The 25,975-nt window shown below is 44.7% G+C and overlaps 4 protein-coding genes across 9 annotated transcripts; 1 reads left to right on the top strand and 3 right to left on the bottom strand.

The window, feature by feature from the left end:
- Nucleotides 1–658: 658 nt before the first annotated feature.
- LOC143334826 (major histocompatibility complex class I-related protein 1-like) lies at nt 659–4,454 on the bottom strand. Its single transcript, XM_076753749.1, has 7 exons — nt 4,292–4,454; nt 3,146–3,412; nt 2,234–2,512; nt 1,720–2,022; nt 1,410–1,523; nt 1,088–1,105; nt 659–911 (listed from the first exon to the last, which is right to left on the bottom strand). Exons 1-7 carry the CDS (start codon nt 4,338–4,340, stop codon nt 862–864), a joined length of 1,080 nt encoding a protein of 359 aa, XP_076609864.1. The 5' UTR covers nt 4,341–4,454; the 3' UTR covers nt 659–861.
- An 871-nt stretch (nt 4,455–5,325) lies between these two features.
- LOC143334823 (major histocompatibility complex class I-related protein 1-like) lies at nt 5,326–12,767 on the bottom strand. 2 transcript variants are annotated; one of them, XM_076753744.1, is made up of 8 exons: nt 12,700–12,767; nt 11,275–11,544; nt 10,573–10,851; nt 9,488–9,790; nt 7,483–7,590; nt 7,173–7,190; nt 6,913–6,975; nt 5,326–5,835 (listed from the first exon to the last, which is right to left on the bottom strand). In XM_076753744.1, the coding sequence occupies exons 1-8, from the start codon at nt 12,746–12,748 to the stop codon at nt 5,819–5,821; spliced, it is 1,107 nt and encodes a 368-aa protein (XP_076609859.1). In that variant the 5' UTR covers nt 12,749–12,767; the 3' UTR covers nt 5,326–5,818. The 2 variants fall into 2 exon arrangements, with proteins under 2 accessions (XP_076609859.1, XP_076609860.1); XM_076753745.1 differs by having other exon boundaries at nt 7,483–7,551.
- A 1,325-nt stretch (nt 12,768–14,092) lies between these two features.
- Nucleotides 14,093–19,189, bottom strand: LOC143334821 (major histocompatibility complex class I-related protein 1-like). Of its 5 annotated transcripts, none has more exons than XM_076753742.1 (8): nt 19,027–19,189; nt 17,239–17,508; nt 16,864–17,142; nt 16,365–16,667; nt 15,783–15,890; nt 15,286–15,303; nt 15,075–15,141; nt 14,093–14,883 (listed from the first exon to the last, which is right to left on the bottom strand). In XM_076753742.1, exons 1-7 carry the CDS (start codon nt 19,073–19,075, stop codon nt 15,080–15,082), a joined length of 1,089 nt encoding a protein of 362 aa, XP_076609857.1. In that variant the 5' UTR covers nt 19,076–19,189; the 3' UTR covers nt 14,093–14,883; nt 15,075–15,079. The 5 variants fall into 5 exon arrangements, with proteins under 5 accessions (XP_076609857.1, XP_076609856.1, XP_076609855.1 ...); XM_076753741.1 differs by having other exon boundaries at nt 14,093–14,822; nt 19,027–19,170; XM_076753740.1 differs by having other exon boundaries at nt 14,093–15,141; nt 19,027–19,170.
- Nucleotides 19,190–20,190: 1,001 nt separating this feature from the next.
- On the top strand, nt 20,191–25,258 carry slc39a7 (solute carrier family 39 member 7). Its single transcript, XM_076753738.1, has 8 exons — nt 20,191–20,349; nt 21,198–21,691; nt 22,339–22,507; nt 22,696–22,773; nt 22,921–23,055; nt 23,175–23,288; nt 23,964–24,160; nt 24,315–25,258. Exons 2-8 carry the CDS (start codon nt 21,206–21,208, stop codon nt 24,567–24,569), a joined length of 1,434 nt encoding a protein of 477 aa, XP_076609853.1. The 5' UTR covers nt 20,191–20,349; nt 21,198–21,205; the 3' UTR covers nt 24,570–25,258.
- The last annotated feature ends 717 nt before the right edge of the window (nt 25,259–25,975 follow it).

The raw sequence follows: 25,975 nt of genomic DNA, 5'->3' as shown, positions 1-25,975 counted from the left end.
CTTGAGCTGCAGAGTAAAGATCAGAGTCCAGGACGACTCAGAGGTTCCCGACTTCCTCATTGTGTTTCAGACGGTGCCATTTCGTATTTTATGAACCTTTCAGAGTCCAGTGAAGTTCAGCAGCTTGTTTGTTGGACTGAAAAGTGAAGCTGTGTGCTTTCAGCATATCAGTGACAGCATGTATCACGTGTCCTTATAAGTGGGAGCATGTACAGATTAAAATGGTCAAAGGGTTGATAAGAACATTTTCTGGACAAACTCCCAGTGAAAACATGGCTGCTGGCCTTAAAGTAGGAAGAGATCCAGTGGAGAGCAGGACCTGATGGAGCAACTGAACCTCTGAGCCTTTGAATCAGAACATCAAGATCAATTCAGTCAATCCTGAAGTTCATCTTTCAAATGAGTGTTGATCTGAAGGTCACTGATGACTCTGATGAAGCTGTTTATTAAACCTTTCTCCAGTGTTTTGAAGGGAAGGTGTGAGATTGGCTGTTAGTTAATAATTCCACATGGATCGAGGTCATATTGACTGTGACAGTGAGACAACAGCACACTTCACAAAGTGTCATGACAAGATATTATAACACTGCTAATGTTCACATGACTGCAGCTCCAGTCACAGATGAGTGTGTGGACTCACAAAAAGAGACAAAACATTCAAAGTTGGACATTTTATTGAAGAGTGAAACAAAAACAAAGAACAAAACATTTGATTTTGACATTTGACATTTCAATGCACCAAACGTTGGCTGAGCGTTCCTCCAGAAGCCCAGTGTTCATGTTAATGATGTTTGATCGATCATCAGGCCCTGCGGTGGGTATCAGACTGTGCTGAGGAAACTCATCCAGTGTGTTTGTGGTTCAGGTCTCTGGATTCAGTTTCTCAGAGAGCTCAGAGCTGCTGTCAGGAGCTGAAAGGTCACAAACAAACTGTGTCAAGTCCACTCATCCTGCACTGAGCGTTCACAAACACTGAATACAGGAAACAGTCCTGAAAAAGTTCATCTGCACAATAATGTCAAAGCCTTTTCATCTCCAGCAGACAGTGTGTGTCAGATCAGAGGAAACACAATCAAAGGTTACTTACGAGATGGAGGCCGTTGGACTGAAATCAAGACAAAAGACAAATCATTTCAGTTCCAGCTGGAAATGACAGAATATCTTTCATGGGCTCATCCCCTCTTCTCCTCACTCACAGTGAAAAATAAATCCATTCTATCCTTCTGTTCAGTCCTGGCTTCATCTCTGTTCTATCACTTCTCTCCACATCATCATGGTACAGTCATATTATCACGACTCTCTGAGCCTCACACAGCTTAAAGTGTTGGTCGCTTCAAACTGTTCAGAGAACTGATGCTTGTTTCAGCTTCTCAACCAGGATAAAAGCATCAACTCATTTTGTCTCTCACCTTTCTTCTTTTTGTAGAAGATGAATCCAACAGCAGCAGCAGCAGCAGTGATGAAGACGAGAAGAAGAACAACCACTACAGCAGAGATGAGGACGATCTCGTCACTGGGCTTCTCTGTTCAGGAAAAAAAGAATTAAAAAATGAAGACTGGCACATAGATCTGTTTTTTATTTTAACCTTTATTGAACCAGGATGGATATTATTGGTTGTTTAAAGATCAATTTCCAGCTCAACTGGAAGAAAGAAGCTAAAATCCACAACAACCAACAGACCTGCAGTCACATTCAGCACCTTCTCATCTCATTCTCACCCCAGTTGGTCCTGATCTCTGCTTTGTCCAGTTTGGTGACGACGTCGTCCTTCACACCAGAGAGATGAAACACACAGTCGTACCTCCTCCAGTCTTCAGGTGGGACTGATGAAACGTTGAGGTCAGCGCTGGTCTGGAAGGTTCCGTCGTGGTTGGGGAGGATCTCTCCGAGCTCCACGTCCTCATGAAGCTCCTCTCCATCTTTCCTCCAGATGAGTGTGGCTCTGTCAGGGTAGAAACCTGAAGCGTGGCAGCTGACTGGAGAGGAGGGAGTCTTCTGGAGGAGAGACACTGAGGGGAGCTCTGCAGAGAGAGAGGGGAGTCATGCTAACACTGTGCACTGACTATCACAGCCTCAAAATCAAATCTTACGTCCACAGAAAACGATGAAAAGAGTGATGTGGTGATGTGATGTGAAAGGTGACGTCAGACTGACTGGAGTCATAAAATAAGCTGAGCAGGCTGTATGAACATTGTTGTGTCCATGAAAGTACATCAGGTCATGTGATTCTACCTGTTCTCGACAGGAAACCCTTCAAATATTCCAAATACGTGTTCAGCCTCTCGGGACAACCCTGAGTGTTGAAAATCCTTTTGGCTTCCAGGTAAATGACGTCTTTGTCCCACTTGTGTTTGATGATGACAGCCTGTGGTTTTGCGGCGATCCACGTCATCGTCTTCGGATCCAGCGCTATGAAGTCCTCTCCGTTGTACCCAAACTGATTAAAGGCATTAACCTCTCCAGTCTCATCATCCCACTCGCAGCCATGCACCCTCTGGAAGATGTGCACACCTGAGAGGGAGACAGGTTGCAGATACAGATACAGATTAAACTCCCTCATCCACTGTTGGAGCATAATGGAGTTTTTGTTGATTTTATCCTTATCAATATGAGTCCACACACAGTTCTGAGTCTGAACACAGGGTGGAGCATCACCAGGTGATGACAATCAGGTGTGTGGGATGGGAAGCGCTCACTCTGAATAAGTTCACCTGTTCACTTCATCCACCGTCTCTTATTCGCGATCACAGGCTTTTCTCCCTCTGACAGATTCCCAGAGAGTCATTCATGCTTTTATTACCTCTCAGGTGGATGAATGTAATTCCTGGATGTTGGTGTAGAACAGCCTCTTAGCTGATGGAATTCTACCTGGAAAAAGGAGGTGTGATCAGGTAACACCTGTACTGGCGCCCGTTCACCGGCTTCCTGTCTGTTTCAGGACTGAGTTCGGCCTTTTATCCTTGTAAAGATCTTAATTCTAAGCTATTTTAAGCTTGTTCAGCTCTTCGGTTGTTTGAAATGAGCTCCACATTTACCGTGTTGTTGAAGCATTAATGAGCATCTGTGTGTGCACATGAAGATCTTTACATCAGAAGCTCCTACTTCTGGTTTGCTTGACAGAGAAACATGTTCACAGTAGCGTACCTCCAGTCTGGTTCATTTGTTGCTTTAAAATATCGATGTTGGCTCTGTAGATGTGTTGGTAACGCACACACTCCTGACCGTACCACTCCAACAGGTGAGGATAATCCTGGATTAACTTTTTGATCCAGTCCTGTTTGAGCTCAGGTCTTTCTCTGCGGCTGTCACAGTAACCCCCTTGAATGTCATCGACCATCGAAAAAGCCACGAACTCTGGGAAGGTCTGGAGTCCAGAGGATGCAGAGAGGAAGTACTTCAGGTGGTGCCTCACTGTGGGACAAACAGGTTTCAGGTTTTTAATTTACAGTCTCTCACACCTGCTTTCATCAACATTTTTTACTTTAACAGTGAATCAAAAGACTCTGTGATGTAAAGTCAGAATGGTCGCACACAGTGCTGAAGGCATTAGGGATCTCTGCATATGTACAAAGCTTTTAAGCCACTTTTAGTCCCTCAAGCTCACTGCTGTCATCATCTGTGGATGTGGAGGGCAGTTTTTCTGACATACAACGCCGATTCCAGAAGAGTCTGGACTCAATATGTCAATAAAACCAATATATATCATCAATAACATCCCTTTCTGATGTGTATATTCATTCATTCATTCATTCATTCATTCATCTTCTATACCCGCGTATCCCTTTCGGGGTTGCGGGGGGCTGGAGCCTATCCCAGCTAGCAATGGGCGAGAGGCGGGGTGCACCCTGAACCGGTCGCCAGCCGATCGCAGGGCAACATCGACAGACACACAGACAGACAACCATTCACACTCACACTCACACCTACGGACAATTTAGAGTCACCAATTAACCTAATGAGCATGTTTTTGGTCTTTGGGAGGAAGCCGGAGTGCCCGGAGAGAACCCACGCATGCACGAGAAGAACATGCAAACTACAACACAATATTTCTTGTGAAATGTAGAGAAGTATAAAGCAACATAAAATTAAAACACTTAACTGATGTACAATTAGCTCAAAGTTTTAGGAAAGTGCAGCATTTGAGTAAATGTACGTTGTTTATTTCAACCACAGACACTTGATCAGAAGTGAAGTCAATATTCCATCAATAATCAATAATCCATCAGCCTGCTCAGGGTGTGAAACTGCAGCCACTGAACGTTTACAGGAAATACTTACACGTGAACTCACCTGAAGATGCAACCTGACAGAAGAGAAGCAACACATGAACGGCCTTCATGTCCTTTCTAAAGGTCCACCTTTCAAAGCCTAAAGTTTAGTCTCGATCCATCGGAGGACGCGCCGACCAGTGTGGATCCAGAAGAGACAGAAAGCAGCTTTTAAAAGTCGTTTTGAAGACAGAGCTCATGGCCTGCGCAGCTGCTCCCTCAAAGCGAAACTAAACTCAGTCTGACGTTCGTGACACGTTCAAGGACACGTGCACTAAATTCAACAGCGGGAGGAAACATGATTTTAATTCATCAAAATGAGAAATAAAACATGCAAAATAACAGGAAACGGACAGATTTGACCAGGAAATTGGAATCACATCAAATGACATCATTACATATGAATAATTGTTTTATGTTATATTTATCAGAAGTTTGCTGACTTTAAATTTTTCTCTTCCGAGCCCACTGACATGCTGGTGTGAGTTGTATGTTTTTCAAGGTGTCCTTGAAGGTAGCAGAGGTGCAGCGATTCGGAACACCTGGGATCACCTGGATTCTTCCCAGCCAGCGCCCACGCGCCTTGGCAACTTTACAACACGTTTTATCCCATAATGCTCACACGACTGCTGATGCTCCACGTCAGTATTATTCCTTCAGTCGGTTACTTCATGGCACTGAATACTAAGTCTGCCTTACATATCTGTTCCAAAGGCTGACAAGGACTTTAACACTGGACCAGGATCCAGTTTCAAACTGGAAAAACAGCTTTAATAGGACAGTTTATGTAAACACACCTGAGATGATTTAAAGGGGTTTTGCTCAATTTGCTGCAACACATTTGATCTGATACAGAACTTCATAAAATATAAAATGTATTAAAACATCTGTGTGTACTTCAAAGAAGCCACTATCAGCGTGCACAAGCTGTGTTTCTGTTACTTCTTCTATGAATGACATCTTTCACACCACAGTGAGAATATCTGAACAAACCTACAGATCACAAAATGACTGAACTAAAAAAATGAACAAACATCAATTCAGGTTCCATCACTCTTTTATTAGTTTGTGGAAGGTAAGTCTAAATCATATCTGTGTTAAAGCTCAGCTTACATTCATTTCCTGGTAGCCTATAACCATAACCCTCACCTTAATCCAAGTCTTCACCCTAAAATTTCATGATTTACAATATAGGACTTGTGTTTTATCCCCATAAGGAAGGCGAGTCCCCAAGTGTAAAGAGATTTATGTCCCCACAACGTGAGTAATACATGGCCACACTTATACACACATGCATTTCACATAAGAACCGATCCTAAAAAAACATGAAAATGAATAAAGTGTAACAGCAGCTGAAAACAGAATAAATACATGTTTGTCTATACTGAGATTTAGTGCAGAGTCTTCATTAGTTAGAAAGAAATGTCAAACAGAAGTCCACAATGTGACAACTTCACATTGTGGAAAATATGTCTTTTACAAATTAGCATCAAGTTCAATAAAAAGAAGAACAGTTTTAATGTCACAGTAACGTCAGTGGAGTCGTCTTCTAATCCTCACTGCAGTCTGTCGAGACAGATTAATAAATCAAGATCAATAGCTGATCGGGTACTTATTAGACTTCATATTGGACATTATTAAAGTTCATGATGTCAATGATTTATCTGTTTCTGTCAGTGGTGAAAAGTAACTAAATACATTAACTCAAGTACTGTACTTAGATCCAGCCATCACGTGATTCGTTAGGGTCACATGAGTCATGGTGTGAATGGGCGTTATGTGAGTAGTTGAGGTCACAGCCAGCCAACATGTGACTCTTTAGGGTCACGATTCATGGTGTGAATGGGTGTTATGTGAGTGGTTGACCCACCCATCCATCATGTGACTCATTAGGATCATGTGAGTCATGGTGTGATTGGGTGTTATGTGAGTGGTTGACCCACCCATCCATCATGTGACTCATTAGGATCATGTGAGTCATGGTGTGATTGGGTGTTATGTGAGTGGTTGACCCACCCAGCCATCATGTGACTCATTAGGATCATGTGAGTCATGGTGTGATTGGGTGTTATGTGAGTGGTTGACCCACCCATCCATCATGTGACTCATTAGGATCATGTGAGTCATGGTGTGATTGGGTGTTATGTGAGTGGTTGACCCACCCATCCATCATGTGACTCATTAGGATCATGTGAGTCATGGTGTGATTAGGTGTTATGTGAGTGGTTGACCCACCCAGCCATCATGTGAGTCTGCTGAGTTTTAACCTGAGGGGTTGGCTCTCCTGTGTTGTGCCATGTGCTTATGAAGCGGTTGTTTTGTTTCCACGATGTACAAGTCTGTGCGTTCCTTACTGCATTTACTTCTGATTCTTTGAGTACATTCTGCTGTCAACACTTTTTACTTATTTATAATAAGAGTAATTTTACATTGTCATATTGGTGCTGCTCCTCTATTGATTTCTAGTCTAACAGGCATCGAATGTGTACATGGAGTAACACAATAGAACCCAGTGCCACCTGCTTCCTGTAGTTATCATGGATGGACTGTCTTTGTGGATTATAAACATCAGCTGAATGTGAAATACAGGATGAAGATCAGACGGTTGTGTGCACAGCGTAGCTCAAACAAGGACGTACTCACATTGGTCAGGACTTGAAATTCTGTCCAATGATATCGCTGACAGTTGAGGTGAAGTGTCTAAAGCTAAAAGCACAAAATCAAGTGAAATAACTGTATCTGAAATTCTACAATTCATTTTAGAGAGATGACTTATTAGAAAATTAATGGTTGATGGATCACTAGTGTTCACAAGACAATAAAACAAGACAATAAAATTGGACACATTCAATTCATAATAATAAAACAACAAAATAAATATTTTTTCATAAAGAAAAACTTACTGTTTGCACGTCTGAACCCTGAAACACAGATGAGAGATCACAGTATTAAAAGTTCAATCAGAATTTCTGAAAGGACACAAAAGAAAATTCGTTTGCATGTTTTTCTTCCTCTAACTTCTATCCTGTATACAGCACATCTGTTCAGGACCTTTACTGTGTTCTTCTGGCAGTAAAGTTACTGAACATCAGCCAGCTCACACTTTTCAAGACTTTGATCCTTTCACAATAAATTTGTCTTCAATTTGACATGTTGTCCTCGACATGTCCAGCATGTGAAATCCAACAGTGGAGGAAAAATGGCTTCACTCACCGTTATTGTTCCTCCTCCACATGTAGAGTCCAACGATGAAGAGTGGCAGCAGCACCAGTCCTATAACAACTCCAATAACAACAATAACAGGAAACTCTGGAGGAGAAACTGGAACCAAAACACAACACTGACACTTTGACTGGACCTCTGGACGGAGATGAATGTGTTCAGCTCAAAGACTCCACTTCAGTATTTCAGAATATGGAGCAGATTGTGTGAAGAAGACAGTCAAGTGAGAAACAGAATGCATTTCAGTGTGAACAGTAGTTCTGGTTTCCTTTAACACCGACATCTGCTGTACTACAGAGAGCTAAGAGGCTTGTTTCCCACTCGCATGTCTGTAATGGGCTGGTGGAAGACCCAATTGCAGTGCTGGCCGATTTATGGGGAATATGGGGAAATGGACAACCGGGGTAGTGACGTGTCGGCTCAGACAGAGTTACTGTTGAAATTGCAGACAGTCGGTGAGAAACAATCCCCCGCTGAGGAATGTGCTCGTTTACTACTGGGATTACTGGGGCACCAATGTACCGAGCCAAGCTGCGAGCAGACTTAGCTGGAGTTACTGCCATGAGAGCTGATCTCTCATCTCATCTTATCTTCAACCGCTTATCCGGGGTCGGGTCGCAGGGGCAACAGCTTCAGCAGGGGACCCCAAACTTCCCTTTCTTGGGCCACATTAACCAGTTCTGACTGGGGGATACCCAAGACCCCGAGGTACTTGAACTCCTTCACTTGGGGTAAGGACTCATTCCCTACCCGGAATAGGCAATCCATTGGTTTCCTGCTGAGAACCATGGCCTCGGATTTAGAGGTGCTGACCCTCATCCCAGCCACTTCACATTCAGCTGCGAACTGATCCAGTGAGTGCCGGAGGTCACAGACCGATGATGCCAACAGGACCACATCATCTGCAAAAAGCAGCGATGAGACCCTCAGCACACCGAACTGCAGACAACTGCAGAACAGGATTGGTGACACCCCCACCGGAGGCCAACCCCCACCGGAAACAAGTCCGACTTACTGACGAGTGGATGGCCCTGAGAAGTGACCCCCTCACCCCATACACCCGCAACACCTCCCACAATATCTCCCAGGGGACCCGGTCATATGCCTTCTCCAAGACCACAAAACACATGAAGACCGGATGGGCATACTCCCAGGCCCCCTCCAGGATCCTTGCAAGAGTGAAGAGCTGGTCCATTGTTCCACGGCCAGGACGGAATACGCATTGTTCCGCTTCAATCCGAGGTTCAACTATCGGCCGAACCCTCCTTTCCAACACCTTCCAACACCAACAGACCTTACCAGGGAGGCTGAGTAGTGTGATACCCCTGTAGTTGGCACACACTCTCTGGTCCCTGTCCCTGTCTCTGAGAGTTGATCAAATGATGAAATCACTGACAGATTTGGAACGACTCTTGGAGGAGGAACAAGCTTTTACTACCACCGAGGTGGTGAGATCTGCACACCCACAGACACAGGGACTTGACAGACGAAGTAATCAGGATCAGGTGAGGTCGTAACCTAACCCTAACCCTATCCAGAGATTAAGAGAGATTGCTTTCACCCAAACCTAACCAGAGATAAAGCAGGCAAGGAATGCTGAAGAGTCTGGCGTGATGTGTAGACAATCTGGCAACAGGAAAAAGTTCCAGCACTGCTTAAATACCTTCCTGGTGAGTCTAATTGAGGCCAAGTGTGCAGATGAGCAGGTGTGGGGCATGGCTGAGGAGCTGTAGCAACAAGTAAGTAGCAACAGGTACGAGCTCAGTGTCATCATAACGGATAGAAATGACGTCCAAAAGGATGGAAATCAGACACGAGCTGCAAACTTCTCCTGTTAGCTGAGGTTCAGGATTAAGATTTGAAAACCAGAGCCAAGAGTTAACGTCCTCACAACTCATCCACATTTGAAATGACAACAAAAGCTTTCGGTCATAACCTCTGCAGATACAATCCAGGTCTGCTTTAATGGACAAACAAATACTGATCCCGGTCTCACCCCAGTTGGTTCTGATGTCTGCTTTGTCCAGTCTGGTGACGAAATCATCCTCCACACCAGAGAGATGAAACACACATTCGTACCTCCTCCAGTCTTCAGGTGGGACTGATGAAACGTTGAGGTCAGCGCTCGTCTGGAAGGTTCCGTCGTGGTTGGGGAGGATCTCTCCGAGCTCCACGTCCTCATGAATCTCCTCTCCATCTTTCCTCCAGATGAGTGTGGCTCTGTCAGGGTAGAAACCTGAAGCGTGGCAGCTGACTGGAGAGGAGGGAGTCTTCTGGAGGAGAGACACTGAGGGGAGCTCTGCAGAGAGAGGGGAGTCATGCTAACACTGTGCACTGACTATCACAGCCTCAGCTCTGATGTAAAGTAACGTTAAAGCACCAAAACTGTCAGTCTCTGATTGGTTAAGACTAAAACGCTCTCTCTAAATCTCCTATTGTCAAAAATTGTATTGTTTCTGTTCGAACAGCAGAGGGTGCAAAATAAATTCAACAAGAAAGTGAAAGATGAACGTGCCAATAACGGAAAACACTTTTAGAGGTGATGTGGGTGTTATGTGAGTCATTGAGGTCACAGCCAGCCATCAGAGTCGTTAGGGTCATGAGTCATGGTGTGAATGGGCGTTAAACCGTCTGGGGTGGGATCTCAGGATATGCAATGTAAGTGGCTGATGAGTGGTGCCGAAGCCCACCGTGAAATACACAGTCACAATCGTACATTATTCCAGTGCACTGTGCACATTCCTGTGCACAGCATCGTTGATACAAGGACGTACTCTGTCCTATAGCCGACACAAAACATCGGCATTGTGAGTGTGTTATCGTGCTCCTGATGTAGAAAATCCCTTCCTGCCCTCCATCTGCAGTTCATGCCGCAACAAAAGAGTGACGTGATGTCATCTACAAACAACTATTAATAAAGAGCATTTTTTCATTTCTATTTTAAATCTTATTGCCGCAGAAAATGATCAATAAGAAGGTAACGTCAGGCAGACTGGAGTGTTAAAACGATGACAGTTAGTATGAACAAGTTATATGAACATTATTGCGTCCATGAAGGAACATCAGGTCATGTGATTCTACCTTTTCTCTCCAGAAGGCTCTTGAGAAAGACCACATACGTCCTCAACAAATCAGGACAAATCCGAGTGAGGAACATCGCATGGAATTCATTTCCATATTTGTGAGTGTCCCATCTCTGTTTGATGGTCACAGCCTCTGGTTTCACAGCGATCCATGTCAGTGTCTCCAGGTCGAATGATAGGAAGTCTTCTCCATTATAAGCATACAGCAAAAAACCATGAACCTCTCCAGTTTCCTCATCCCACTCACAGGCATCCATCCTCTGTAAAACATGGACACCTGACAGACACAAAGAGAGACTCTGATTACTGATGATGTACAGATGAAATCTCCAGTGGAACGATGGTGATGAAACCCAGTTTCTATCTTACATTTTTGTTACAATGGTAGATATTGTTCTGGACATTCCCAGCTGCAGTAAACCAGAGTGGTTTTGTCTTCTTGCATTCTGTGCACATCAAACTGTTCTACACACAAAGTCACACTAATGTGGTCAGCCCATGGTTTAAGGTTTAAGGTGCCAATCATGGACATCTCTTCACTGGTGCTTTCCAATAAAGACTTAAAGAAAAAAGAAGACACACCTGTGCGACACCTGCGGCCTTGGTTCAGTCCCACATTCAAGTGACCATCACCAGTTCACTCAATCACAGTTACTGAGTATAAAATAAAACATTAAATATAGCGTAGTACATACTGTACCTCCACTTTGGTTGAAGAGCTGCTTCAAACTGTTAATCAGAGCTCTGAAAAAGATCGGATAATTCTTAAAACACTCTCTATTGTACTCCTCCAACTGATCAGGATTGATTCTGAAAAATATCTTCATCAACTCCAGCTTTAGCTCTACGATCTTTGTGTCAGTGTCGCAGTAACCCATCACAATCCCGTCAACCTCTGCAGCTCCCATGAACTCTGGAACGTTCTGGACTGCAGTGGATCCAGTGAGGAAATACTTCAGGGAGTGTTGCACTGCAGGACAAACGAGGTTTACACATTCAGTATAAAAACACACAAATCGTCAAAGTTTTACTTAATTCACATGGACAAATCATCAACAGCCGTCTGTTTCCACTCTATTCATTTTCTTTCCTCAGACTGACTCGGCTGCTCCTGTGCTGGTCATCATCACATAAATGTTAACCGTGAAGAGTCACTAAAAGAAATGACATTTACAGCAATAACACAGATATCAGAAACTCTCCACGTCAGCACCAGAAACAATGAAGCTCAGTTCTTTCCTGTCTGATTCCTTCTTTCTTTCTTTCTCTTTCTCACCCAACTGGTTGAGGCAGGTGGCCGCCCAGATTCCTGTTAAAAGGGAGTTTTTCATCGCCAAGTGCTTCCTCATGAGGAAACTGTTTGATCTCTGGAGATAAAGAGTTGGTCTGTACCAGCACTACGTGGAAAATGGCCTGAATCATCATAAATATGACGTGTGTTCTGTGTTTGTAATGTGTTCAGAACTGTGTCCTCTGCACATTACGTGAGTAGTTCAGTTTCCTGAAAGTTCACCTGATCAGCAGCTCCAACAGTCGGTTCACCTGCTTATCGAGCCTGACAGTTAATTCTGAATAAATCTCAATTTACCTTCCTTTGGGAGCAAGAATGTGCATCAATGACAAACTCTGAGTTCATTTGCTTTCTTGGCCTTTGCTGTGTTGTAGTGCTTGGTTATATTTGCACAGATAATATTTGTACCTATTACATATTTTTGTTATTCACACAGTTTACTTCCTTTTGTTCAGACCACCACTTTGTGTTTGTTAGTCATGTTATGATGCTAACATCTCTGAAATAAACCTGTAAACAGCATTCAGACTCCAGAGGTGTTCGTACAACCAGCAACCTGAACCTCTCCAGCCCTGTGTGCAGTGAGCAGGTTCAATCAGGCCTCTGACAGGTCCACAGTCTGCCATCAGTGAATATGAGTGATGAGTGAACTTGTTGGTACCAGCATGATTGCTGACAGTGTGTTTGGAAATATTTTGCCCTCCTGCTATAGATCAGTGCCTGACAGACTGCAGAGATGATATCCGGCATCGTTTGATCGAGTGGAGGCGAAAGTAAGTTAATTGAGTGTGATTAAGTCAAAATACAAAGTAAAGACTTAACATGTGATCTTACCTGGAGACGAAACGCGACTCAAGAGCAGCAACATCAGTAACCTCTCCATCTTTCTGTGATTAATGCCGGGGTCAGATCTCTCGTCAAAAAGTGACTGGGGTGGATACGCTTCTGATCCCGACCAATCACAGCGCGTCCGATCACGGAGCAGTTGACACGTCATCGTGAGGCAGGTGAGGCTACTGTGAAATGTAAGAGGCGGAATAAACTCCAGCCCGTTTGATCATGTTTTATACATCTCCTGTGCAGCATCCGCATACCAACTAGGACAAGTCCGACTTTCACATACAGTCAATTTATTTGTTATTTACTCCACAAGCAGCAGGACTGGCTGCATCAAACAGGGCACTTTAATGTTATTCGGTGATGATAAGCTTAGATTGGACCGTTGATATTTCCCTCTAATTCCTGCTGTCGTCCTCATGCCGGTGGTCGATTCATCGAAACTTGTTTTCTCTTGTTGTTTTTCTGGTTCAGTAACTTTTCCCTCACAGCTCAAATTAACTTTGCTCTCTGCTCTCACAGCTCACTTTCACTTTGTAGTTAGTTAGCTCTGTTTTCATATGTCATGGTCCATCACATGGCCGTTTGGATATCAGGAGCAGCCTCTTTGGGCTTTTTAAAAGACATTAAAGTTATAAATACAATAATAAATAAACAAATAAAAGAGATACAACAGTTTTGCTTGAGGAGAGCTTCTATCTCACATATCTTGATTTAACAGGAAAAAAGTTCTTCAGATGTTCAGAGCTGCCACGTCAGCAGCCACACCACTTTAAAGTAACGCAGACACAAACTAACACAATTTTCAGTCAACGACTGAAAACACAGACATGGCAGCAGGATCTTCAGTTTGTATTCTTGACTTTAGTGTCTGCTTCCTGCACAGAGCTCCGCTCTCACCATGGAGAAGATCATGGACGCTCCATCAACCTGTCGCTGATTATTCATGTACATCGCTGCTCTCACCAGAGGACATTTCTGAGACAAGAAATGTACAATGTGATCAGAAAGTGCAAGTTATGCTCAAGTATCAAACATCAAATACCCAGTGCGACAAATGAAAATAAAGGCAGGGGCTTGGCACACCCGAAACCAGAGTTGGTGGATGGAGACGCCTTCAGAAATGCCCTCCAGACCCCGTTGAACTGAGGACTTGAGATGAGCATGTGCAAAGTATTCGTCCTGGCCTCAGCAAGGGTTCAGCTGCAATTCATGTCTCGACAGCATGAAGTATGTACTGAGACTAATTTTCACAAGAAACTTAATAAAGTATACGCTGAAGCAAATACTTTGATTTCAGTTTTCCGTCAGATTTCTTCTGTAAACGACATCTTTCACGTCACATTGAGAAGGTCCAAAGAAACCTTAACAGACGAACAGGAAACATCAATTAGGGTGCCATCACTCTTTTATTAGTTTAAAGTGTAAATCCTGTGTGTGTTAACAGGAGGGATGCAAAACTCAGCTTCACACACACACAAAAGTGCATTATTTCATGTAAGATCCGATTCTTAAAAAGCAGGGAAGACAAATAACGGCGATAAAGGGAGTAAAATGTAACAGCAGCTCAAAAGAGATGATAAAAATATCCCATCATACAGACAGGTCAGCCAGTCATCAGGTTTACAGCTGGGGTTCAGTGCAGAGTCCTGTGGTGGAAATTGTACAGAAGCACTCAAAAACACATCCAACAGTGCACAAACACGGACGGTGGTGAGTTAAAAAGGTTATTATTGCATCTACAATGAGCAGACACACCTGAGTGAAAGGTAAAGTCAGGACATGTCTGTCACAGGCAGCAGTGTCCACATGTTTTCCACAGAAGTACATTCCTTACAGTCGAACTTCCCTCTGACTTTCCAAAGTTACCCAACATTCAACCAGTTGACACGGAGCCGAGATTCTGCACGCACTGACCGTAACTTCACCAGCTTATTCATAACTCCACCTCAAAATCAGGCCAGTGGACACAAAGTCATGTGGAGAACACGCAGTGATCCCACTGTCTCACATCCTGAGGACATGGACGGACACACAGAGGACATCCAGGTCCCCATCCTGTGTTTGTCCAGCACAGAGCGTCTGTGTTCATCTGGCCTCGCTCAGTCCGTCCCAGCTCACTGCAACAGGTGGACATACAGACCTGAGCACTGCGACAACTCATGACTCTGCTTCCACATCCTCCGTTTTTCAAAAGACGAAATATCAAACAGGAAAAGACAAGAAAAAAATCACAACAGCGGTGCATGATTGATTCTTTGAGTACATTCTACTGAGAACATGTACTTTTACTTGAGCAGGAGTTAAAAGCAGGACTTTGATTTGTAATAGAGACGAATGAAGGTTGGAGCCTGAAACGATGACGAACTCACTGTGATCACTCAGCTGCTTGAGGTTGGTTCGATGATGATGATGATGATGATGATGATGATGACGGGTCTGAAATTTAAATTACAGAATTAGATATGACAGACAGGAGTGGACATGAACGATTGATTACTAATGCTCACATCAAAATAACACCTCATGTCGATGATTTTTAATAACATTCATATATTTTATCCTTGATAAAGGAAAACTTACTGCTCGCAGGTTTGAATCCTGAAACACAGATGAGAGATTACAGTATTAAAACACTGTATGTTTTGAAGAAATTCCTCATAAACTTCAGATTTCTGATCTGATCTTTTGCAGTTGTTTTTCAAAATGTTTTGGATGGATGATTTTTGTGGTGTTTGTACTTGTAATACTCAATTTGGCCACAAGAGTGCACCACCGCTCCATGTGAGTTCTCAGCTCTCCATGAACTCTACAGACAAGGTACATACTGTACATTGTGTGTTAGAAAGTTAAGTAAAACTACTCTCATGTCGTTATTTTGGCTAAAAATGTATTTTATTCTGTGCTAATCTGGTGCTAGCATTAGTGATACCGACGTTAGCTGTTAGCCTGCTTGCTAGCGAGTGAAAAACATCCTGTTCATCTATGTGCCTTGTGTGTGGAGTGCAGGGAGACTTTGGATCACCAGATTTTTAGTCTCACTTGTCTGTCAGGACTCTCATGAAAATGGCTTCATTCACCGTTGTTGTTCCTTCTCCAGATGAAGAGTCCAGCGATGAAGAGTGTCAGCAGCAGCAGTCCTGCAGCAACACCAAGAACTGCACCAACAGGAAACTTTGAGTGAGAACCTGGAACAAAACAGAGGATTCACACTTAAATACACATTATTAGCCAGTGGATCAGTTTCACAGAGAGTTATGGAAAAAAGAAAAAGGAAGAGGAAGGAGCAGCCACCGTGAGCTGATGGATGAAGAGCTGCAGGCTGCACACCTCCAGCTTCTCACAACTCCCCTCACGGTGACATCAGATCACAGATGCAAAAAGACCAATTTTCCCCAGCTTCTTTATTAATTTCTGGTTTGTTTGGTTTGCCAGGCCCAGAATTCTGTGATTTGTGACCTTCAGTCACTTGAACAGTAGTTTCGGTTTCCTGTAACGCTTTGATCTGCTCTGCGACAGAAAGCTCAGCGCTCAGAACTTGTTATATTATCAAGGACTTTGATGAGCACAGTGTTATTATTCTGATCAACACGATGACCAAGTTGTAAACTGGATTAATCCTGTTCCAAAGATGGACAAACAAATACTGATCTCATTCTCACCCCAGTTGGTCCTGATCTCTGCTTGGTCCAGTTTGGTGACGACGTCGTCCTTCACACCAGAGAGATGAAACACACAGTCGTACCTCCTCCAGTCTTCAGGTGGGACTGATGAAACGTTGAGGTCAGCGCTGGTCTGGAAGGTTCCGTCGTGGTTGGGGAGGATCTCTCCGAGCTCCACGTCCTCATGAAGCTCCTCTCCATCTTTCCTCCAGATGAGTGTGGCTCTGTCAGGGTAGAAACCTGAAGCGTGGCAGCTGACTGGAGAGGAGGGTGTCTTCTGGAGGAGAGACACTGAGGGGAACCCTGCAGAGAGAGGGGAGTCATGCTAACACTGTGCACTGACTATCACAGCCTCAGCTCTGATGGAACATCATGTCTGATTGGTTAGGACTAAATCAGATAACACTGATTGGAGTGTTAAAACGATGGCAGCTGAGTCTGAGCAGGTTCTATGAATATTATTTTGTCCATGAAACCACAGCAGGTCATGTGATTCTACCTGTTCTCTCCAGAAGGCTCTTGCCGAAGGCCACATACTTCTTCAGCCACTCAGGACACAGCCGAGTGAGGAACATCTCAACGTACGTTGCTCTAGTTTTCTCAGCGTCCCATCTCTGTTTGATGGTCACAGCCTCTGGTTTCAGAGTGATCCATGTCAGCTTCTTCAGGTCGAATGATATTAAGTCTTCTCCATCATAAGCATACAGCATAAAACCATGAACCTCTCCAGTCTCATCATCCCACTCACAGCCATCCATCCTCTGTAAAACATGGACACCTGACAGAGAGACAGACTGTGACCATCACCAGTTCACTCAATCACAGTTACTGAGTATAAAGTAAAACATTAAATATAACGTCGTAGATACTTCACCTCCACTTTGGTTGAAGACCTGCATCAAACTGTAAATCGTAGCTCTGAAAAAGTTCGGCTGATTCTCAAAACACTCTCCGTTGTACCACTCCAACTGATCAGGATCCATTTCAAAAAACATTTTCACCAACTCCTGCTTTGGCTCTACGATCTTTGTGTCGGTGTCGCAGTAACCCATCAGAATCCCGTCAACCTCTGCAGCTCCCACGAACTCTGGGACGTTCTGGACTGCAGTCGATCCGGCGAAGGAATACCTCAGCGAGTGTTTCACTGCAGGGCAAACACAATGCATTTCAGCATCCAGACACGGTCAAGACGAAGTGCTGAAGTTCAACCCAAGCATCAGAGTGGAGAGGACAGTGAGTTTGTCAGGCTGTTAGTGACAGACGGGCCGCTGCTTCAGAAACAGCGGATCTCCTGAGATTCAGAGCAGAAGAGCAGAAGACCACAGCAGGAGCCACTTCTGCCAGCTAGGAACAGGAAACTGGACGGGTTGGACAACAGGAGATTGGAAAAAGTGATCGAAACACGGGTGATCTGATGACAGACTTTAAGTTAAGGCCCAGATGTTACCCACAAATAGCAGCACACAGCAGCAGAAGGTGAGACAGTGTTCATGTCTCTCTCCTCTAATCTGCTAACATTTGTGCGAAAGCGCAAAAAATCACTGACAGCAGCCTGATGCTGTTCGATGAGGGCGGAGCTGTGTTCTCTGCACATTACCTGAGCAGTTCAGTCAGCTGAAGGTTCACCTGATCAGTAGCTCTAACAGCTGGTTCACCTGCTTATTGAGCGATTAATTCTGGGCTAAATCTCATGTCCACAGTCTGCTGTCAGTGAATATAATAATAATAATAATAATAATAAACTCCATTTGTACGGCACCTTTCATACAGAAATTGCAGCTCAAAGTGCTTCACAAGAAAGAAATCACAGGCAACAATTGAGTGCAATGAATGAAACCCCAAATAAAACATTAACATGTAGGTAAGAATAGAGTCGAATAAGGCAAAACTTAGGACATGAATATGAGTGAACTTATTGGTTCCTGCATGAATTTTGACTGTGTGATTCTCTGTGTTTTTTAAGGTAAAGTATGAATGCAAACATCACATGTTTGAATGAACACTGAAGACTCAGCCTTCAGACTTTGACACTACAATAAATTCTCCTATTTTGTTCCCAGTCGACCTTCAGTTTTGCTGTTTTTATCGGCTGAGCACCTACAGGAACCCACCATGTGCAGGATAACCGGGCCCGCCCTCTGTCCATGGTGCTGAACATGCCACCGCAGACACGATGAAAGGTGTTTCCTCTGCTCTCTGTCAGTTTTACATGCAAACATGAGGCAGTCTCATATTTCTGTGTGACACCATGTCGCTCTGTCACGTCCTTCCTCTGATGGCCACTTTCAGCAGGATAACCGCTGAAAACAAGCTAAGATCATCCTGAAAATGAAACTGAGTTCACTGAACGGCCTCCACGGTCACCAGATCTGAGCCCGAGCAGCCCCTTGAAGGCCGGAGGAGCCACAGATTGGCATCATGGATGCGCAGGTGGTGCAGCAGCAGCAGCGCGAGGCCGACATGTCTGTTTCCGGCACAATGTTGAATTGATGCCACGGAGACAGAAGACACTTTGTGAGGCAAAGGGCGTCCGACCCGATGCTAAAACGATCCGATGAAGACCAGAATCGTTTGTTCAAGTGTTGGGCGAAAATGAAAGTAAATGAGTGTGATGCAGCAAAACGCAAAGAGCTTCAAGAAAACGTTTAACGTGTGATCTTACCTGGAGATGAAGCGCGACACAAGAGAAGCAACAACAGCAACTTCTCCATAGTTTTGAGATTAAGGCACGACTGGTCTGCTTCAGCTGTTCGCCGTCTGTCCAACGTGTTCCCCTCCAGGAGGAAGAGGAGGAAGAGGAGCGTCTGTTCCCCCCTTCTCTTTTTTCAAACAGCTTTATTGAAGCGACTCTCCGCGAGTTTCTGTTTTACAGCTTCAAGGCTTCAATCACAAACACAAAAAATAAAAAGATCATAAAAATGTCACGAAAAGCTCCGAGTTAAATGAGCTCCAACAGCGAGTTTGTTTGTCCGCTCAGACTCAGACGAAAAGTTTGGCTTTTTGTTGAAGAATTTGGATTTGTGAATATAAAATACGGTCAAAATAATGAGAAAACTCCATGAAGCTGCGGGCAGACATTAATGTTACATTCAGGGAATTCACGAAACACATTTTCCAAAGTATTAAGCAGTGAGGGAAGATATGAGCAGCAACAAATGGAGAATTTAGATGTAGAACATAAGATTTCATTCAACAGTGACCGTAACTTCACGATTGCGATCAGTATTTGCTCGATTTAAAATCCTCCACTGTCAAAATATTTCCTCTTTCATCTGATTTCTTTATGCAGTGATTTCATAATAGAATCAAAAAGCTGAAATATGAAAATCTTGTAGAGGCTCTTTCATTACAGGTGGCAAATCACTTTCTAATCCGGGTATTGCACAGCAAAACATACTTTTACCAAGTTTATTATTTCTGCAGATCTACCAAATATATTTATGTAATATATAATTAATCGTGAACAACATAACACACTTTATTTATTTATTTATTTATTTGTTTGTCGGTGTCGGTTGGAGTTCCGGTCAGCAAACAAACGGACTCACATCCGGTTTCAATCCCTCCAAGCGCTCCAGAGTTGCAGCCTCGACTGCCAACCGATGAGTCAAAGCACTCGATTTATCTCGCGATATTTCTACTGAGACATCATCATGTGTCTTATTTACACTATTACATATCAAATATTTCCTATATTTTTGAGTGGTAAAGTTCTGAAGAATGCTGTAAAATACGTTTCCATAGCATTACAATCGTCTCGTGGAAAATAAAACGCATCTTTACATCTAAGGAGAGACGACGAGGGAGCACAGAAGGAGGCACACTCGGAATGGAATGTGTTCGCGCGAGATTCCGCTGAGTGTACTTGAGTGAATGCCACGTCTTACCAGTAGCATCAACGTAGACAGAAATATTAACGGTTAACCAGACGTTTTGTACGCAGGACAGAGTTATCCAGCGGATATCTGCTATCTGACACGACCCGGTGAGAATCAGCTGTTTGTTTTTCAGTGAAAATCGCAGTTTGTGATGTCGCTCCTGCAGCAGCAACATGTTAGCAAGTTGGCTATTAGCTAGCTAGCCGGCTAGCAGACTTTCGTTAGAAGTTATAGAAACCGGCGATCAGTGTTTATTGTTTGATGAGCGGAGCTTTTCTTGTTTACTGTGAGGATGAAGCTCGCACTCTTCTAAGCTAAGAGATTATCCGCCTTACATCCGGATCAGACGTGTGAATCTGCTAGCAAACAAACACAATGACAAGACAAAGCTAAAGCAGACACAAATGGGTGACTGTTATGATAGCTAACTAAGAGAGCATCATCAGTGTTTACGTTACTAAACAGTCTGCACACAGAGCAGATATTGTACGCAGTATGACAGCAGGTACACCAGGTCAGGGCACTGAATGGATGTTTAGCATAGCATAACCTCAGTGTAGCACAAGTCTGCCAGATGTGTTGCACAGTCACCATATCCTGCTGTTATATTTGATCAGAAACGCCCGTTTGACTCACTGCAGAGGCCACATTCTAGTCAGTTTCAGTGCCTGCTGTGTTGGTGCTGTAATACAAAGTAATCTGATGAGGAAAGGGTAGGTCTACATGCAGGTGGGAATACACCCCAGACTCATCGAAAATACACTAGTGTGTGTCATGGTAGAAAAGCTGATGAGGCCCCGAAAAAGAGGAGAAACACTGCAGCTGTGTGACTGAAGCTTTCTTTAGCAGTGGCCACAGTTTCCCACAAATTCAATATAGGTGTAAACAGGAGCATGAGAGTGATCATCAGACAGCCTGTGAGTCTTTAACGTCTTCACTTTTCTCTTTGTCAAAGGGGATAATATGGGCTGTGTACGTCTGCTGGCGCTGGCGGTGGTCACATCTGCAGTACTGTTAGCCTCCCATTCAGCCATCGCTCACAGCCACTCCCACGGTGACCATGGACACGGCCACGGCCACCACCACCATCACCACGGCCACGGCCACGGCCACCATCACCACGGCCACTCCCACGGAGAGGACGATCACTCTGATGGCCCTCAGGTGAAGATGTTCCACGGGGCGAGCAAGTGGAGCGCCGAGGCCAACCTCCCTCACCCCGAAGAGGACTACGGACACGCACACTCTCATGATCACGGACACGCACACTCTCACGATCACGGACACGCACACTCCCATGATCACGGACACGCACACTCTCACGATCACGGACACGCTCATCAGGAGGATGTTGTTCGGGTGCACAAGGAGGAGAGTGGACACTCACACGGAGGGGAGCGGGTGAAGAGGGAGGCCGAGAACAGGGATGCGATGGAGCTGTGGATGCAGGTGTGATCACGGTTCAGAGCGGGAAAAATGGGTCGCCTGGTTGAAATGTGGGCAGGAATATCAACACTAGACTTGTGAGAGAGATGCTCAGTATTTTATCCTCCTTTCAGTGGTGCTACTCAGGGTCACAGCGGAGGAGACTCTGTAGGAAGCAGCTGTCTGGTTTGAGTGTCTGTTTCCTCCCATTTAGCCACACAATACTGACCAGTTCACCCAGGAAGAAAACTCCAGGAAGTCACGCCATCCAGCCAGGACGTAGTCTGACTCATAACCCGCTTAAAAACACAGCATACTTCCTAGTTTCTGTGAAAGTCAGTGTGCTTCTTACCTGCAGCTCGATGGCATTGGTGCAAACAGTATTCTCCACTTTAACTAACACAGCTGTCTACATCTGCCACACAGCGTCATGTGCTGTACCCAGGTGACCTTTTTTGAGCCTACCTTTGTGGCTTCCCTGTGTGCTGGGCTGTAAGCGCTCTCACTGTGTGACTGGTTTAGACTGTGGTGTTTCCAGCCAGGTTTGGCTTTGCTAGCGTTGAGTTGTCACATTTATCCTCCCTCTGCCTTCATGTTTAGTGCTGATGGTCCTGCAGTTTGATGACTCTCTCCTGCGATGAAACGTAAACTTCCCTCCGTCCCTTCCGCAGGCGATCGGAGCGACGCTGCTGATCAGTGCGGCTCCTTTCCTCATCCTGTTTCTGATCCCAGTTCAGTCCAACAGCGACCAGCACCAGAACCTGCTCAAGGTGCTGCTCAGCTTCGCCTCGGGTGGCCTGCTGGGCGACGCCTTCCTCCACCTCATACCACACGCTTTGGGTAGGCGCTCGATCCGTAGAAGCCTGTTTTTTCCTGCTGTCTTTGTCGCTCAGTAACCTTGAAGTAACGCACATTCAAAGAAGTGAAATTTTCAGTCGACTGCTGACGATGACGAACTCGTCAGAAACACTCGCTGCAGCAGGATCTTCAGTTTGCATTCTTGACTTTTATGTCCGTGTCCTGCACAGAGCCCCACTCTCACCATGGAGAAGACCACGGACACTCCCACCACAGTGAAGAGTCACATGACCATGGCCACTCCCATGGTACACAGTAATTGCCTTTTCTCTTACTTGAAGTAGTCGGTAGGTTCTCCTGTTGTTTCTCCAAAAGGAGCAAAAATTGACTTCTCTTCTACTTTCTACTCATGTGTCACATGTCCAACCGGTGCTGTCTGTGCTCTACCTGCACAGGAGCCGCCCACGATCACATGATGTCGGTGGGTCAGTGGGTTCTCTGCGGGATCATCGCCTTCCTGGTTGTAGAGAAATTTGTGCGTCTGGTGAAGGGAGGGCACGGCCACGGACATTCCCACGGCCACTCGCACGGTACGCTGCTGCTTCTTCGTGTTTATTAGTCAAAGGGACGATGATCAGCTTCTGTCGTCGCTACTCGTTATCTCTGCAGCTGATTTGGGGCTAATTTGAGCTTTATGCAACATTTTCAGATGGTCCCAAGGAAAAGGACAGTGATGGAGAAGAAGAAAAGGAAAAGAAGAAGAAAGAGGAGAAAGGAAGTAAAGACGAGAAGGTGCCGAAGAAAGAGGAGAAGAAGAGCTCAGGTGAGCAGTGCGCCTCAGATACGACGACTTGACAGAGATGAAATAGATGCTTTGACACCAAATTTTAAGCTAGATGTTAACGTTTGACCTGCAAATCCACAAATCAGTGCTCGCTTCAAATCAAGGTCTTTTTCAGTGTAGACGCTCAGATTTTATCGCTGATATTAAGAAAATCTTCCTGCTCCAGAACTAACTCAAATTGTTGTTTTGTTATTTACGTGTTTTTCATTTGAAGAGCGAATCAGTGCTTAATGTGTCGCTTTCAATCGATTTCGATTTTCGATTCTGTGTCCAGAATCACTCCGATATTGATTATAGTGTTTTATATTTGCACTCCTGCCCTCAGACAAAAGTCGCGACTTCTAAGAATTGCTCAGTGATCCTTCGTTTGACAGACGTTCTGCAAAGCGACGATTCATTAATGTCTGGAATCTGGATTTCTGACTTTGGCGCGCAGGCAGAGACTGTGGCGGGTTCATTCAGTTCATGAGGAAGTGGTTTCAGACTCATGTTTTCCGGAGCTGCAAACATGTCTTCTTGGCTTGTTCAAAGTCATTATCAATCATTTACAGAAGACAAGCATCTTGATGAAGAGCTTCATTTGCCTGAAGGGGCAGAAATGTGTCGCTGTGCTCTTTATTGATCAGAACATTTTCTTTCTCCTCACTGACGCAGACGTCAAGGTGTCAGCTTACCTCAACCTGGCGGCCGACTCCATGCATAATTTCACCGACGGCCTGGCGATCGGAGCGTCGTTTCTGGTCGGTCCGGCAGTCGGCTTCATCACCACCCTCACCATCCTGCTGCACGAGGTCCCGCACGAGATCGGAGACTTCGCCATCCTCGTCCAGTCTGGCTGCACCAAAAGAAAGGTAGCAGCCGCTCGAGCCGAATCTGAGAGTAAAGAATCTGTCCAATCAGCAGGACCTTTTTAATCTAAGCTATAAGCGATAATAAACGCTAAGTTTTTGTTCTGTAAATCTGTGTGAAATGCCATGAAGTAACCCCGGTCCTCTTTCCCATCAGGCCATGTGTCTACAGCTGCTCACCGCCCTGGGAGCTCTGGCGGGCACAGCTTGCTCCCTGTTGGCCGAGGGCGTGAGCGCGGCGGCGACCGCCTGGATCCTGTCGTTCACGGCCGGCGGCTTCGTTTACATCGCCACGGTGACCGTGCTCCCGGAGCTGCTGGCGGGCCGCTCCAGCTTCGGCCAGTCTCTGATGGAGATCCTGGCGCTGCTGTTCGGGGTCGGCATGATGGTGCTGATCGCCGAGTACGAGTGAGACGCAGCCGAGTGGACTGACGCTGCTCGCCGACTGAGACGAGGAGGGAAAAGGTCAAAAATGGCGGTTTTAAGTAGAGTTTGTCGGCGGTGTTTTCTCCACCCGCTGACGGCGAACACGTGATTTTTCTTGTTTTGTTGTATGTGTTTTTGTTTTTTTAGCAGTCCGTGGTCACGTCCTTGCTTTGAGTTTCTTTTTTGGCCTTTGAGACTGACAGCTGCACAGAAGCAGCCTGACGGCAAAGTTTTTGAGGACTGCGGCGTCGTTCGCTGACGACAGGAAGTGACGCCTTTCAGCGCATCACTCAGCGACCCGCCCCCAACTGAAGTGACTTCAAATAGATTCATTTTCGAGCCATGACACCAAATTTTTGCACGCGGCCGGTGCTTAAATCTGCATTCCAGAGTCGGGTTCCTCGACGGCGACGCTTAAACGTGTTTGATGTCCGTTTCCTTTGGAGATCTTGACTGTTGATGTTTTTAGATTCCACAAAATAAAAGTAAATGTTGTGGCTTCTACTGCTGTGTTTAAACCAAGTCATGGAAACCTCGATGAAAGGTTTTAACCTTTAACACCTGCGACACAATCATCAACACACGGAAAGAGCGGAGAAATAAAGATTCCCAATTTTCAGAGATGTTTACTTTTTGCCATTTTCTGTAATTAAAGACACTAACTGAAAAATGTAATTGAGATACATCTGAGTGGTTGTTTTAATTTAACGTGGATGACATTCAAAGTGAACCCGACATGATTTCATCTGCTATAAACAGTTCTGACCACAAGAGGGAGCAAGAGGTCCGTCAGAGGTTTGACTCCAGTGAAAAAGACTGAGGGACGCGAAGCACGAAAACATTCAGATGATTCTTAACACGCAAACGAGTCGCGCCCGTGGCACAGATCATAAATCCTGCAGAGAGAAATGTGTGGTTTTAAATAAAACTCTTGACTTGAAAACAGAAACAAAGCAAGAAAAAAGATTTTAAGAGGCATCAGCAGTTTTAAGAAACAGAAAGTTTGAGCATTCAGGTGATTCCTGCAATGATTTCCCTCCCAGACAGCAAATCTGAATCACTTACAGAGGCCAGAAGACGTAAAAGTGTCCAGAATTATTAAAGAAATGAGCAACAATTAGTTTTGTTCAGCAGAACTCTGATTTTTCTTTTTGTTTGTGTTCATTTCATTCATTCTGAGCCGTGGTCACATGGTGCACGTTTAAAGATCAAACAGTGACTTTTTAACGAAGTAAAACCATCCAGTGTTATTAAAAAAAAAAAAAAACAGCAATGACTTGAAGAAAGTCAGAAAAATAAATCCGATTTTGTGGTTTGGCGTCCTCAGATCAGCTAACTTGATTAAGTCAGAAATCACGTGTTTCTTAGGCATAAAAGCAATGAATGATTTAA

The sequence above is a fragment of the Chaetodon auriga genome, chromosome 17 (genome assembly GCF_051107435.1).
Source record: "Chaetodon auriga isolate fChaAug3 chromosome 17, fChaAug3.hap1, whole genome shotgun sequence".
Lineage (NCBI taxonomy): Eukaryota > Metazoa > Chordata > Actinopteri > Chaetodontiformes > Chaetodontidae > Chaetodon > Chaetodon auriga.
The sequence above is the reverse complement of the archived record's forward strand: the minus strand, read 5'-3'. Positions and strand labels throughout refer to the sequence as shown.

Excerpts from the sequence above, each read along its gene's own strand:
- LOC143334826 (XM_076753749.1), bottom strand. The coding sequence starts at position 4,340 with ATGAAGGCCGTTCATGTGTTGCTTCTCTTCTGTCAGGTTGCATCTTCA. Across the intron at positions 3,413-4,291 it reads CTGTCAGGTTGCATCTTCAG|TGAGGCACCACCTGAAGTAC; the intron begins GTGAGTTCACGT and ends TTTGTCCCACAG. Across the intron at positions 1,524-1,719 it reads AGAGATCAGGACCAACTGGG|AGAAGCCCAGTGACGAGATC; the intron begins GTGAGAATGAGA and ends TTTCCTGAACAG.
- LOC143334823 (XM_076753744.1), bottom strand. The coding sequence starts at position 12,748 with ATGGAGAGGTTACTGATGTTGCTGCTCTTGAGTCGCGTTTCGTCTCCA. Across the intron at positions 9,791-10,572 it reads GAGCCTTCTGGAGAGAAAAG|AGCTCCCCTCAGTGTCTCTC; the intron begins GTAGAATCACAT and ends CTCTCTCTGCAG. Across the intron at positions 7,591-9,487 it reads AGACATCAGAACCAACTGGG|TTTCTCCTCCAGAGTTTCCT; the intron begins GTGAGACCGGGA and ends TTTTGGTTCCAG.
- LOC143334821 (XM_076753739.1), bottom strand. The coding sequence starts at position 19,075 with ATGGAGAAGTTGCTGTTGTTGCTTCTCTTGTGTCGCGCTTCATCTCCA. Across the intron at positions 17,509-19,026 it reads GTGTCGCGCTTCATCTCCAG|TGAAACACTCGCTGAGGTAT; the intron begins GTAAGATCACAC and ends TTTGCCCTGCAG. Across the intron at positions 16,668-16,863 it reads GAGCCTTCTGGAGAGAACAG|GGTTCCCCTCAGTGTCTCTC; the intron begins GTAGAATCACAT and ends CTCTCTCTGCAG.
- slc39a7 (XM_076753738.1), top strand. The coding sequence starts at position 21,206 with ATGGGCTGTGTACGTCTGCTGGCGCTGGCGGTGGTCACATCTGCAGTA. Across the intron at positions 23,056-23,174 it reads TTCCCACGGCCACTCGCACG|ATGGTCCCAAGGAAAAGGAC; the intron begins GTACGCTGCTGC and ends CAACATTTTCAG. Across the intron at positions 24,161-24,314 it reads CTGGCTGCACCAAAAGAAAG|GCCATGTGTCTACAGCTGCT; the intron begins GTAGCAGCCGCT and ends CTTTCCCATCAG.